The following is a 13,926-nucleotide window of genomic DNA, read 5'->3' on the forward strand; positions in this document are numbered from 1 at the left end:
ATGTCAGTGGCTGTGTCCGAAATGCAGAACACGTTCCCTACTCCCTAACCCTAAATGAGGGATCCAGATATAGTGTACTACAGTAGTGAACAGGTTGCGTCATCGCTGTCGCACAGTTAAACGCTCTACTTTGAGGCTTTGGAGCAATAAATAATAGCCGATCTACAAGCTCTCAACAGGGGTGAAGCGGACGCGTTGTGAGCTTGTACATCAACTCCCCAATGCCTTGTGGAATGTAAATAACATACATACCAACATGTTGCGGTGTTATTATGAGAAATAGGCCTTTATAATTATGTTTTTATTATCACAATTCAATAAAATGATGTTATAAAAATATAGATATAGGCTATTTTTTAAAATTGTATTCATTCATTCATTGGTAAATGAATGATTAATGTTTTGTGCCACATTCGTCTCACATGCAGACATACACCCATGTTTGTGATAAAATAGGTTATTCTTACTAATTTAAATAACATTATTTATCATGATTAATTATCATCATCAGCTGTGGAAGGTTGGGAAGAAAGAGAGAGATCGAAAAACAAAAGCCTCCTGCGTCTATTCTCGTATATTCTCTTCATAAAAGACTTTAGAGCTTTTTTCATCATTTGTTCTCTGGTGACAAGGCTGTGGACATTTGTACGAGTTGTTTTCTTTATCCGGTGGTTCTGGTACGGGCGGCTCTGTTGCGTTTGCTCAGCAACAGGTGGCTACGGCTAGCTGCGAGCCTGCAGTGTGCGTGTGCACACCACATGTCCGTGCTCAAAGCGCGAGACAGCGGCCGCAGCGCAGTGCATTGTGGGCCGGTAGGACTTGATTCGGCTTGAATAGTGACCATCGAATGCTCACTACAAATCAAAATGCATTGTGGGATACTTCAGTACTCTATATTAGGGTACAAAAATGCTCACTAAACATTCGGACACTAGTTCAAAATGGCGGAGCCCACTTTTAGTACATTACATTAGAGAATGGATTTCGGACGCAGCCTATGTCTTTCTACTGTATCATATCTATGTCTTTCTACTGTGGCCATCCTTCTAACAATAGGTCACTTTTATCTGTAAATACCTCATAATTAGCTAGGGCACAAGTGTAAATTAGAGTTAAACCACTTCTAGCGTTATTGACCTCTATTCTGAACCAGAAAAAGTACTTTTATCCCAGAGAAAATATACCCCAGTCACCACCTTTCATATTGTTTGCCAATTCAGCTTGCATGACTATTGATCTGGTTACCTGGAGTAAAGACTGTGTGCAGGTACTGTATGTGTGGGGCCTGTTCTGGGGTGAATATTCTCTTATTCTGTGATAGTAGTCAATATACAGTGTACTGTAAGCTCACAACACATCGGGTTGTGACATATTGTGAGTTTGTAGATGTTTTCGTTGAAGACATTTGGTGTGGAGGGGAAAAAAGGAGAGAGCATAGTATAGACCCCTGGAGGACTGTGGTCCCTAAAGTGTATAGGGCAGGGGTATTCAACGTTTTCAGGCCAAGGACCCCTTAGTTGAGAGAGAGAGAGAGAGAGAGATGAAGCATGAACCAATCTCACAACCTTGTCATAGATTCCATATAGTTTAATTGTTTGACAGCACAATCATTAGTGTAATTTGGATTCATGTCAATTTGTGTTTTCAAATATTTAACCATTTAACTTGAACTGTCAATACTTCTGCCCTCTACACCAATCCTCTTTGCCGAAAATAGACGATCTACAAGCTCTGGGAGGCGCTGTGAGCTTGTAGATCTGCTATTTTTGGCAATCGTTCTCAGAATCTGCTTAACAATCTGGCTGAAAAGGAGATTTTCTTTTTTTCTTTCTATCACACAAAGATTTGGAGGACCCCCTGTAGTAACTCTGAGGACCCCCTAGGGGTCCCGGACCCCCTGTTGAAGACCCCTGGTATAGGGTTCAAGTGGAACAGCACACATGTACTCCTTTTCTCTACTATGTGGGAGATTACAGGTATTCACGATCACCTTGTGAGGATTCACTCAGTCACCGCTGACCCCGACAGAGTAACATGACCCTCCAATGGCCTCCATTAATGTTTCAGAGGTTAAACGCTGTTCCGTGGCACGACAGATTTGAATGGAGGCTCTTGTCAGTAAACAAAACACACAGCATCTGATGAGGTCTCAACTCCTATTCAAATAGACCAGACATGATGTCTCTCTAATGAACGCTCTCTGTCTCTGAAAAACATCTATATCTAATTTGAATCTTGACCAAAATAACTGTAGAATATTGGGATATTTAATGTTAGGCTGTGCAAAAACACCAGTGTTGAAAATACAAAAGATCAACCCAGTTAAAAAGCTGTATATTAAACCACTGCCTCATTGCCACTTGGTGCCACCAACGTACAAAAAGTGTGAATGCCTTTAGATTTTCCGATCAACGCAAAAAAAAAACTGCGCTCAGTGCAAATATGCTGAGTACAGCTGCTCTGATATATCATTCAGTATTTCGCATAACAGCTTACACAGAAACCGGAAACAGCAAAGGAATCCAAGCAAAGACGAGTGATAACCACAAAATGATAACAGCAACAGCGGTCAGACACAAGTACAGTAACAGTGCAAATGGAAAAGGGTGTGTTGACAAAACTGTGTGTGACTGTGTGTGGTGTACGCATGTTTGGGTGTTCACCACATACATTGAATGGAACTTGTTACTTGGCTGTGTGTGTGTGTGTGTGTGTGTGTGTGTGTGTGTGTGTGTGTGTGTGTGTGTGTGTGTGTGTGTGTGTGTGTGTGTGTGTGTGTGTGTGTGTGTGTGTGTGTGTGTGTGTGTGTGTTCGTGCGTGCGTGCGTGCGTGCGCGCGTGTGTGTTTTTGAGTGAATGAATGAATGAACAAATGAATTTTTTTTGCGAATTTTATTTGCCAAGCTGCATATCTGGTACCACTTAAACCCTCTTTAATTGGTAAAGGTTCAAATGTTCCTCCCCAGGATAATGGATTTTGATTATCGCGATTCGTAAATCGCGATTTATTTTCGTCCCATCCCTAGAGAGAATACCCTTACAATGAAAACCTCCACCTGTCAGTCAGTCAGTCAGTCAGTCAGTCCGTCTTGTCGGTCACGTCACGTCGCACTTTTGGCCCTACTCTTATCTCCGGCACCGTTGCCCCTATCCATGCCAAACTTTGCACACACACTCCTTGGCTGGCAAACCCCAACCTCTTCCCCTAGGCCGGGAGCCAATTCTGAAATTGGCACAAATTGATGCTGAATCCATTGCAGGCATTTCTTTTGCACAAAAAACATTCAGTGGGCTAGAAATGGCCTCAGAAAACAATACACGTATGGGTGAGTATTCATGTTAGTCGGAGGCCTTAGGGTTTTTTTTCTCGTGCTAATCAGTCTAAAAGTGCAAAATTTTGCACAGATGTAGCTCATGGCATGCTCTAATGATTTAGCTAGGGCGCCCGAGTCTGCGACATTCGGGGTCGCCACAGCGGCCAAATCAAGTTGGGCTCCCATCGACTTTAGTGATGAAAAGTGATGAGTCATCACTTTTCAGAGTTTTGTGGGTGCTGTGGTGACCCCGAAGGTCGCCGACTCAGGCGCCCTAGCTAAATCATTAGAGCATGCCCTGAGCTACATCTGTGCAAAATGTTGCACTTTTAGACTGATTAGCACGAGAAAAAAAACCCTAAGGCCTCCAACTAACATGAATACTCACCCATACGTGTATTGTTTTCTGAGGCCATTTCTAGCCCACGGAATGTTTTTTGTGCAAAACAAATGCTTGCAATGGATTCAGCATCATGACAAACCCCTAGTTAGACCCCTCACATCCTACTTAAATACCCAGAAAAAAAAAGTTTTCAGGGTATTTTCCTCCTGTATAGAAAGTCGATGGGAGACCGACTCTAGCGGGTGATAACATCAATTAAGCTGGGTCTCAGAAAGGGTTATCATACCAAAATGTAAACTAGAGACATGTACGAAGACGAAAATGTAAAAAACGTACGGTCACCTTGGGTGGTACCAATTTGTGCCAATTTCAGAATTGGCTCCCGGCCTACCCTGATTTCTCACATGCCCCTGTTCTAGCGCCACCATGAGGCTGCATGTATACATGCTACCTGACGGTCGCTTATCTCCCGATTAGGGAGTCTTACTGGTATTCTTATTGTGTGTATGCGTGTGTGTGTGTGTGTGTGTGCGTGCAGGAGATGTTCCTGGAGATAGAGCGCCAGGTGGCCAGCCTGTCAGCCCTGGGCATGGGGGGTGAGCAGGGCGCAGAGGGCTCCTCCTGCCAGCAGGAGGCGGCAGACCTCCTCTCCTGCAGACTGGAGCTCCTCAAGACCAGCCTGGTGTCCTTCCAACTGCTGCTGCTGGAGAGACAGGAGGAGGAGCAGACACAGCCTCACCATCACACCGCTCAACAACAGGTAGACGCAGCCTCACCACCACACCGCTCAACAACAGGTAGACACAGCCTCACCACCACACCGCTCAACAACAGGTAGACACAGCCTCACCACCACACCGCTCAACAACAGGTAGACACAGCCTCACCACCACACCGCTCAACAACAGGTAGACACAGCCTCACCACCACACCGCTCAACAACAGGTAGACACAGCCTCACCACCACACCGCTCAACAACAGGTAGACACAGCCTCACCACCACGCTCAACAACAGGTAGACACAGCCTCACCACCACCACGCTCAACAACAGGTAGACACAGCCTCACCACCACCATGCTCAACAACAGGTAGACACAGCCAGGGGTGTCGCACCAAATTCTGGGCCCTGGGTACAAGGATTCACTGTGGGCCCCCCATGAATGTTCTTCATAGGGGGAGGGTGTTTATGTTTAACCCATTTAGACTGGGAACGCATTATTGCGACCGAAGGTCGCATTATACCCTGAGAAATCTCGTAGCTTGTCTGACTGTCAGTATTGTCAGTACGGGAAGTGATGTCACGTGATGTCAGTGAGTCACAGTGATGTGGTACAGAATGACTCATATATGGGCATAAAAAGAATGTCACGTGACATCACTTCCTGTACTGTCAGACAAGCTACGAGATTTCTCAGGGTATAAATGTCCATATATGGTCATTCCCAGAAAAAGAAAAAAAACTTTTATGCCCATACATGGAGATTTCTGCATAAATCCCAGGCCGAAAATGAGAATGTTAGGGAACCCCCTTATGCCCATATATGGAGATCCACAGGCATCAAACCAAGGCCCTAACTCACCAAGGCCCGTTATGACATAACATAACTATCATGAAGGGGTCTCCATATATGAGTAAAAGGGCCCATATACATCACTGGCCAGATGGCCAAGAATTGGATGTCACCCTGAGGTCGCAAGTCACCCTGAGGTGTCTTACTAGTTATTACACATTATTTTTTGCTTTAACTATTGAAAAATATCAGATATACAAGCTCACAGCGCGGCACCGAGTGCCACGCTGCGAGCTTGTGGATCTGCTATTTTCGAAAAATGTTTCTATGTCAGTGGCGCTCAAACTCTTTCACGTGACTCTTTTGGGTGTGGACCTGAGCTAAAAGTTTGGGAACCACTGAGGTGGACGACATGGATGGACAGACGGACAGACAGACAGACAGACAGACAGACAGACAGACAGTTAATCTTCCACATACCAAACCTGTCATGTATAAGCACGCCTAAATCAACTCAGACATACTGGTACATTGCATGCATAATGTGGGAGGGTTTTGATCTCTTACAATATTATTGTAACTTAATAGATTGAAAACCTCCCACATTCTGTCTATTACATGCAAACAAACAAACATACGGTCCCATAACAGTGACTTTAAGTCTTAAAGGACCATACCAGCCGTTTTCACATGTGGGTCCTCCTACTGTTCCATACTGAATGTAGCGTCTTATTGGTGTATGTAGCGTCTTACTGGTATATGTACAGATTCGGGCATCTAGTACGGATGCCTCCCGAGCGCCTTCCTAGGAAGGTCCTCGATGCACGTCCCACTGGGAGGAGACCCCGTGGCAGACCAAAGACCAGATGGAGGGATTATATCTCCAAACTGGCTTGGGAACGCCTCAGTATACTCCCTGAGGGAGTGGAGGAAGTTGCTCAGGATAAGGAAATCTGGAGGTCTCAGTTGGAACTGTTACCCCCGCGACCCGATTCCGGATAAGCGGTTGAAGATGGATGGATGGATGGATGGATGTTTTTAAGTCTGATGCGCCTCTAACATCTCAGAATAACACAAATTATACAGTACCACACCTGCTGTTCTAATGTTGGTATTCTCCTTTAGGCCCTTTATTGTTTTCCTGAACCAATATTTTCTTATTGTCTGGCGATAATGTGGATAATGGTGATAATTATGATGACGTTTAATTATATTAACGATGCTGACACCTTTAACAACCTTCCTTTGCTCTCTCTTTCTCCTCCTGAAGCCGTCTCCCCAGAAACAGCGCCCCCCAGAGGCCAAGCTGAAACGCAGCGCCAGCGTTCAGGAGATGTTCTCCTCGCCCAGAAACAAACTGCTCAGACAGAGCAGCGTGCAGCAGCAGAAGGTAGTACACAACTCACATATACACAGGCTATTTAGGCCTAGAATTATTTAATGCTTTAACTATTGAAAAATAGCAGATATACAAGCTCACAGCGCGGCACGAGTGCCGCGCTGCAAGCTTGTACATCTGCTATTTTTGAAAAATCTAGATTTTTTTGTAAGTCTTTGAATATATCTTTTTAAAAGCGAACATTTGTAACTCAAATATTTGCTTCTGGGTGGTCCCTGGAACAACATATTTTGAGATGGGGGTCTGCAGCCAAATACATGTGATTTTGGGGGTCCTTGACATGAAAAGGTTTGAGAAACACTGATTTAGAAGAAGGATTTAAAACACATTTATAGAATCGGGTAAAAAATATTCAAAGACTTCTCGGTGCCGTGCTGTGAGCTTGTATATCTGCAATTTTCTTTTATAATTAAAGCATAAAATAATGGTTAAAGTGGTTCAAATCTAAAGTGACACAGATTTGCGTTCAGGCCTACATGGGGTTTAACAGGATAGTTATTAGTGGGGCATCGATAGATCCACCTACCCTGGGTGGTATTGTACCGTTTGCACTGTTGACACTGTCAACTTTTCTTTGCATTGCACTGATTGTACTGGTTGCACAGTGTTACGGACACATTCTTTACTTTTGGGTGGGATGCTGTGAGGACACTGTACCCTGCTGCAGTTGTTGTTTTTCTGCGTTGTGCAGGAGCCAGGATAGTTGTATTATAGGTGTATGTATGTTTGTATACTGTTATTGATGATGCTTCCTATTGTTATTTCTTATCTTGGTATTGCTGTATTTGACAGCAAACTGTGTGTGGACAGCAAACTCCAAACCATGACTAGTCAGATCTGGCCTAGAATATCACCTGATTTCAACATTGAAATCAGGTGATATTCTAGGCCAGATCTGACCATGGTTTGACTTGATCTGGCCCCAATCGAGATTGATCAGTGATTGGTCCAGGTCCTGACCGCGCGTGCTTGCTTCAGAGAGCGGCACCATCATACGACAACGTATAAACAGGGTTCCCACACATTTATACCAATTCATTTCCAAAACTTACAGAATAACAGAATATTTAACCCAATTTCCAGGACTATATAACAATAATTCAGCTCAATAACAGGTCGCTTACTCCTATGTGCAATGCCCAAAGACAGGTAGTGTAGTGTTTTCAGGCCGTGACCCCCGAAATAATCATGTTTTAACTGGGGACCCGGCACCATGACGAGCACTAAGAGTTGAGGAATTTTGTATAACACGGTTCTTGCGAGGCGTTGTGAGCATGTATTGTGAGCATATATCACAATGTCTGTCTCTAATATTTGACAATTTGGCCCATGTTTAATTTGTCATTTCAGAGGTATTAACAAAATCAATAACCAAAGACAATGCATAGCTATTTTTTCCAGGACCTTCCAGGACCCTTGATACATTCCAAAACGTTTCCAGTACTGGAAAAATATTTTTCTCATTTCAAAATATTTCCAGGAATTTCATGACCGTGGGAACCCTGTATAAATCAGGCTCTGTCATCACTCCCAGAGGTGACCGATGCAGCTCTCTCTCTCTCTCTCTCTCTCTCTCTCTCTCTCTCTCTCTCTCTCCCTTTCAGGAGTTGGAACAGGAGCTGTGTGAGCAGCGAGGGTTGACCCAGGCCATCGCCAGGCAGGGCAGCAGGGCAAGCCTCCTCAGCCAGGACTCAGAGGAACACGCACAGCAAGCCACCAGGTCAGACATCATGCTGTATCTGGGTGATACTGATACTCTTTGTTGCTATTAACTTATAATCAGTTACCGGTAGGTAGATGTTTAGATCATTGGTTCTCAAATATTTTCATGCCAAGAAATGATTAGCCTGTGTACCCCATTTGAAATGATATGCCAAGGACCCCCATAGGAGAAGATTTGTATGGCTCTAATAAAATCAATGTTAATTTAACTCTGAGAGTATACAAGATTTGTACACTCTCTGAGTTACATACCCATAAGTGTCCATTTGGTTCCAAACTATCCTTTAGCTGGGGACCCCCTGGAACTCCCTCAAGGACCCCTTTAGACAATGGGAGAAATGACAGTTTGTATTTTACTGGAGTGCCGGGAGTGCAAGGGAGGGGATGTGGAATGAGAGAAGAAAGAAAAAGAGGAAAGGGTTGAAGAAATGCACAACCTAATATTAACATACGCTGTTTCATACGCCTGTAGGTCGGCTGCCACTGAGGCTGATGGGAAAGGGGAGGAGCCTATTGACAGGAAGTGGGAGCACCTTCTGGGCAGGCTGGTGGGACTGGAACAGAGCTCTGTGCACCACGCCTCCATGATCATGGTAATACCCAAGAGGGCGATAGCAAGAGAGTGCAAAAGACCCGTACTTCCCGTTTCTGCATGACGTAGGGGGGACGCCTTTTTAGGAGGCAGAAGCAGGTTGGAGTCTATTCATTTACAATGAGAGAGCTAACGTGAACACAGATCAAAATAATAGTTCAGAAGCTATGGTCACTGAACTAAATATTGGACCCGATCATCACAAGCCACATAATATTAACAAAATTGTCATACTAAAGTGGCTTTTTTCATCGACACAACAAAGGAGAAAATCAACTTTATTATTGCTCTTTAGCTGTCCCAGCAACACACTCTCGCGGGATCTATAGCACCAGTAAACAGGACGTGCGCGAGATTTGCCGTCAGAGCCGGCGCCCACTTAGGAGTCAATTTGTAGGATTTGTGTACCATGTCGCACTCTAGTGGATCCAATGAGGATGAGCCATCTTCATTAATTAAATATCTTTGGTAATACCCAAGAGGGCGATAGCAAGAGGGCGGAACAGACCCGTACTTCCCGTTTCTGCATGACGTCGTAGGCGGATACCTTTTTAGGAGGCGGAAGCATGTTTGTAGTCTATTCATTTACAATGAGACAGCTAACGTGAACACAGAACAAAATAATAATTCAGAAGCTATGCTCACTGAACTAAATATTGGACCCGATCATCACAAGCCTCATAATATTAACAAAATTGTCATTCTAAAGTGGCTTTTTTCAGCGACACAACAAATTTGCCGTCAGAGCCGGCACCCACTTAGTAGGCTTTTTGTAGGATTTGTGTACCATGTCGCACTCTAGTGGATCCAATGATGTTGAGCTATCTTCATAAATTAAATATCTTTGGTAATACCTCTCTATCCCTATCCGTTTGCCTAGGTATCATCTCTCTCTGCCAGTCTTTCAATTTTGACTTTTTGTAGATTATTACTTTTCTATCATTTCTTTTTTGTGTGTTAAAGGAGTGTTGCTGGAGTGTTTAGCACCTTGTTTAAGAGTGTCAGTCTGTCGTCTCCCTTTGTGACGTGGACCCCTGTGCTGAGTGTAACAAGAGTCTTCTTCCCTGCTTAACCTCTCTTTTTATGACTTTCTTTCTTCTGCTCGCGCTCTTTCTTGTCTCTCTCTCTCTCTCTCTCTCTCTCTCTCTCTCTCTCTCTCCCTCCATCTCCCTTTATCCATCCATCTATGTATCTGTCCTCTCTCACCGCCCATCCCTCCTCCTACTACTCCTGCTCTGTGTGTGAAGGTGTCAGACTCATCAGGGAGTCAGGCTGAAGGAGCGTCAGGCTGCGTGATCATTGACAGCTCCATCCTGGCTGGTCTCCAGAGCCACGGCAGCCGTCTGAGGGAGCTGGGACATTCTGCTGCTCAGCTATGCCACCAGGTGAGGACACTCGTCTGCTAATTATTGAAGCCATGTCATTCAAATGGGGGGCGTCCTTGACCTGTACCGTGATTAATGCACTCTATAAGGCACACAGAAAGTTGAAAGATGGAGAGCACTACGACCCTGGTCCTGGTTTTCTGCACCTCAAGTTAACTACATTAACCCTCAAGTTCATATTTCGGACATGTCATTATAGGCATTTAAAAAAATAATCGAATGAAAAAAAGGGTATTATGGTATTATGATTATACTTTTTTTTTGTATGTGGCCACACCCACCAGTTCATTAAGTATGCCTGGTTGTCAGGTGGGTGGTGACCCAGCTGAAGTTAGCCACACCCACAGTGTTGGGTGAATGGTAGGGTGAATGGTAAAGGGGGAGGGGATGATTTTATGATGTCATTAAATCTGTGTTTTCCGATCGGTGGCCTTTTGACTCGGTGGCTTTCAGCTTTCAGGAAGAAACCAAAAATACACAGGGAGGGCAGTATCTCACAGTATATCCCACCCGGTGGTCTATTAGAGTAATGTTAACTCCATAGACACATACAAAACGGAAAAGGTACAAAATCATGGCACCACCTCTTTAAGTGATTCATTGCGTTCATTCAACGTGGGGCGGCATCAGGGGTAGAGAAACCGTTATTAGAGCACGAAGGGTTCCCAGTTCGAATCCGGGCTCCCCCTGAGTTAATGTCGAAGGGTCCTTGGGCAAGACTCTGAACCCCACATTGCTCCCGGTGAGCTGGTTGGTGCCTTGCATGGTTTCCTCCGCCACCGGTGTATGAATGTGTGCGTGAATGGGTGAATGTAATGCACAATCTCTGTAAAGCGCTTTGGATAAAAGCGCTATATAAATGCACCATTTACCATTTACCATTTACCATTCAAGCTGTGTAAACAGTAATTGTGTGTACCAGGTGAATTTAATTTTACCAGCAGTTCATGGGGTCCCTGAAGATGTTAATGCAGGGGGAAAGTGGGCAGGGATATGAAAGAGAAACGGACACTCTCATCTCCCTAATCCTAATGCTGCCCGTGAGCAAGTCACCTCACTAACTCACCCTTGTTTCGATCACACCCCAGGCTGTCCCCGATGAGGGGTCTCTTCAGAGACTGGAGGAGGGTTTGTTCGATGTGTTGTCCGGAGTGTCCCTGTCTCTGTCCGTCCTCGCCAACCTGCTGCAGACCCCTCCGGGGACGACGCGTGAAGAGGACACCCAGCTCCGACTGCTGCAGCTGCAGGTAAAACACTGTGCCAAAACAATCTGAACCTTTAACCACTGGGCACTCGCTGGCCTTCGTAAAATGGACCCGAGTTGCTTGGAATGCTTTTTTCCCTCTTCACCAGATTTCTTTGGCAAAAATAGCTGATCTACAGCTTATAGAGCTTCTATTTTGGCAAATTTCCCCCCTGGAATTATGGATTCTGGGGTTAATGTGTTTAACAACTAATAGATTACCATGAGCTCTTATTTATTTCATTAATTTCTTTTATTGTTAAATGTGGACCACATTGAGACCATAAGCCAGTTAGCCAGTTAAACCCTATTGTATATACTGCTATATAATAGGTCTACTCCTTACAGTTTTAAAGTTTACGGTTTAGGCATTTAGCAGCGATGCCTAATCCAGAGCGATTTAAATATTCCCCTCAACACCAAATCTCTTTGCGTAAAATAGATATACAAGCGTTTTGAGCTTGTAGATCTGCCATTTAAGCCAAATGTTTGCACCAGAATAGGGACACTAGGGTTTGAGTGGCTATGGCTATAACCGAAGTCACTCATATAGTTGATGACAATGTTCATACAATCATCCATCCATTTTTAATTGGTTCATCTATGAATTCACATCTGTGTATTTATTTATAAACATCTCAATGTCCATTGTTGGAAATGATCCTAAGTTTATAGCCTAAGTCTTCTGTACATGTTTCCGTTCCCGCGCAGAGTGTTTCGTCAGAGCTGTCCTCCCTGGGAAGCGAGCTGGTCTCTCAGGGGTCAAAGATCAGCGGTGCGCTAGGGTCAGGGTCGGGTGGGCGGTGTGTGGAGCTCCTGTCCAGAGTCCTGACCGCCGTGCAGACTGGTCTGACCAGGAGACTGACCCGTCTGGAGACACTGCTGGAACAGACCAGACAACACCAGGTATCTGATTCATGAGAATATTTTTTTCTGAAATCAACATTACTGTTACCTCTAACACAGTGGTTTTCAACCCTTTTCATATCAAGGTCCATGATCAAAATAACAATTCTTTAATTAAGGAATGCAGATGTTTAACGATAATTTAACTCTTGAGAGCGTAAAATTAAACCAAATGGACCCTGCCTTACAGCCAGGTCCATTTGGTTTCATTTTACGTAAGGGTCCATTTGGTTTAATTGCGACCGTAAGGTCGCAGTTTAGTACCAGTAAGACTCCCTAATCGGGAGATAAGCGACCGTTGGTCGCTTATCTCCACAAATATCACAACCTCCACCTCTCACGTCATACGGGTAGCCATAGTTACACCTGGAATGTTGAATCTCCATATATGGAGATAATCTACGCATCACAAAGTCTGACCTCACCAGCCCATACTTGGGCATGGACGACTTATATCTCCATATACGGAGATGGCCATATATGGAGATACGATGACATCACAGAGTCCACAGCTGATGATGTGGCGTGATGTCATACAATACACAAACAAGCCCTATATAAAGGGGCAATTCTCACCAGGGAAGAGAGCATTGCCTGGAATGTTGAATCTCCATATATGGAGATAACCTACGCATCACACAAAGTCTGACCTCACCAGCCCATACTTGGGCATGGACGACTTATATCTCCATATACGGAGATGGCCATATATGGAGATACGATGACATCACAGAGTCCACAGCTGATGATGTGGCGTGATGTCATACAATAAACAAACAAGCCCTATATACTGATGCGATACGATGACATCACAGAGTCCACAGCTGATGATGTGGCGTGATGTCATACAATAAACAAACAAGCCCTATATACTGATGCGGAGATATGAGCAGGGCAAAGGTGTGACGTGTGACCGACCGACCGACGGACGGACGGACGGACGGTGGAGGTTTTCATAGTAAACTGCTCCCTGACGGTCGCAACCAGTAAGACTCCCTAATCGGGAGACCAGTAAGACTCCCTAATCGGGAGATAAGCGACCGTTGGTCGCTTATCTCCACAAATATCACAACCTCCACCTCTCACGTCATACGGGTAGCCATAGTTACACCTGGAATGTTGAATCTCCATATATGGAGATAACCTACGCATCACACAAAGTCTGACCTCACCAGCCCATACTTGGGCATGGACGACTTATATCTCCATATACGGAGATGGCCACATATGGAGATACGATGACATCACAGAGTCCACAGCTGATGATGTGGCGTGATGTCATACAATACACAAACAAGCCCTATATAAAGGGGCAATTCTCACCAGGGAAGAGAGCATTGCCTGGAATGTTGAATCTCCATATATGGAGATAACCTACGCATCACACAAAGTCTGACCTCACCAGCCCATACTTGGGCATGGACGACTTATATCTCCATATACGGAGATGGCCATATATGGAGATACGATGACATCACAGAGTCCACAGCTGATGATGTGGCGTGATGTC

At 44.6% G+C, this 13,926-nt stretch overlaps 1 protein-coding gene across 1 annotated transcript in view; it reads left to right on the forward strand.

Moving 5' to 3' along the window:
- The window catches only part of syne2b (spectrin repeat containing, nuclear envelope 2b), a 298,695-nt gene that overhangs the window by 161,470 nt on the left and 123,299 nt on the right, over positions 1-13,926 (forward strand). Inside the window, exons 84-91 of the mRNA XM_080751129.1 lie at positions 4,195-4,490; positions 5,915-5,924; positions 6,440-6,559; positions 8,173-8,288; positions 8,763-8,883; positions 10,130-10,267; positions 11,356-11,514; positions 12,222-12,416. Of these exons, the coding sequence (XP_080607255.1) occupies positions 4,195-4,490; positions 5,915-5,924; positions 6,440-6,559; positions 8,173-8,288; positions 8,763-8,883; positions 10,130-10,267; positions 11,356-11,514; positions 12,222-12,416 (1,155 nt within the window). The remainder of the gene's footprint in view (positions 1-4,194; positions 4,491-5,914; positions 5,925-6,439; positions 6,560-8,172; positions 8,289-8,762; positions 8,884-10,129; positions 10,268-11,355; positions 11,515-12,221; positions 12,417-13,926) is intronic.

The sequence above is a fragment of the Nannobrachium achirus genome (genome assembly GCF_963921795.1).
Source record: "Nannobrachium achirus genome assembly, chromosome: 20".
Taxonomy (NCBI): Eukaryota; Metazoa; Chordata; class Actinopteri; order Myctophiformes; family Myctophidae; genus Nannobrachium; species Nannobrachium achirus.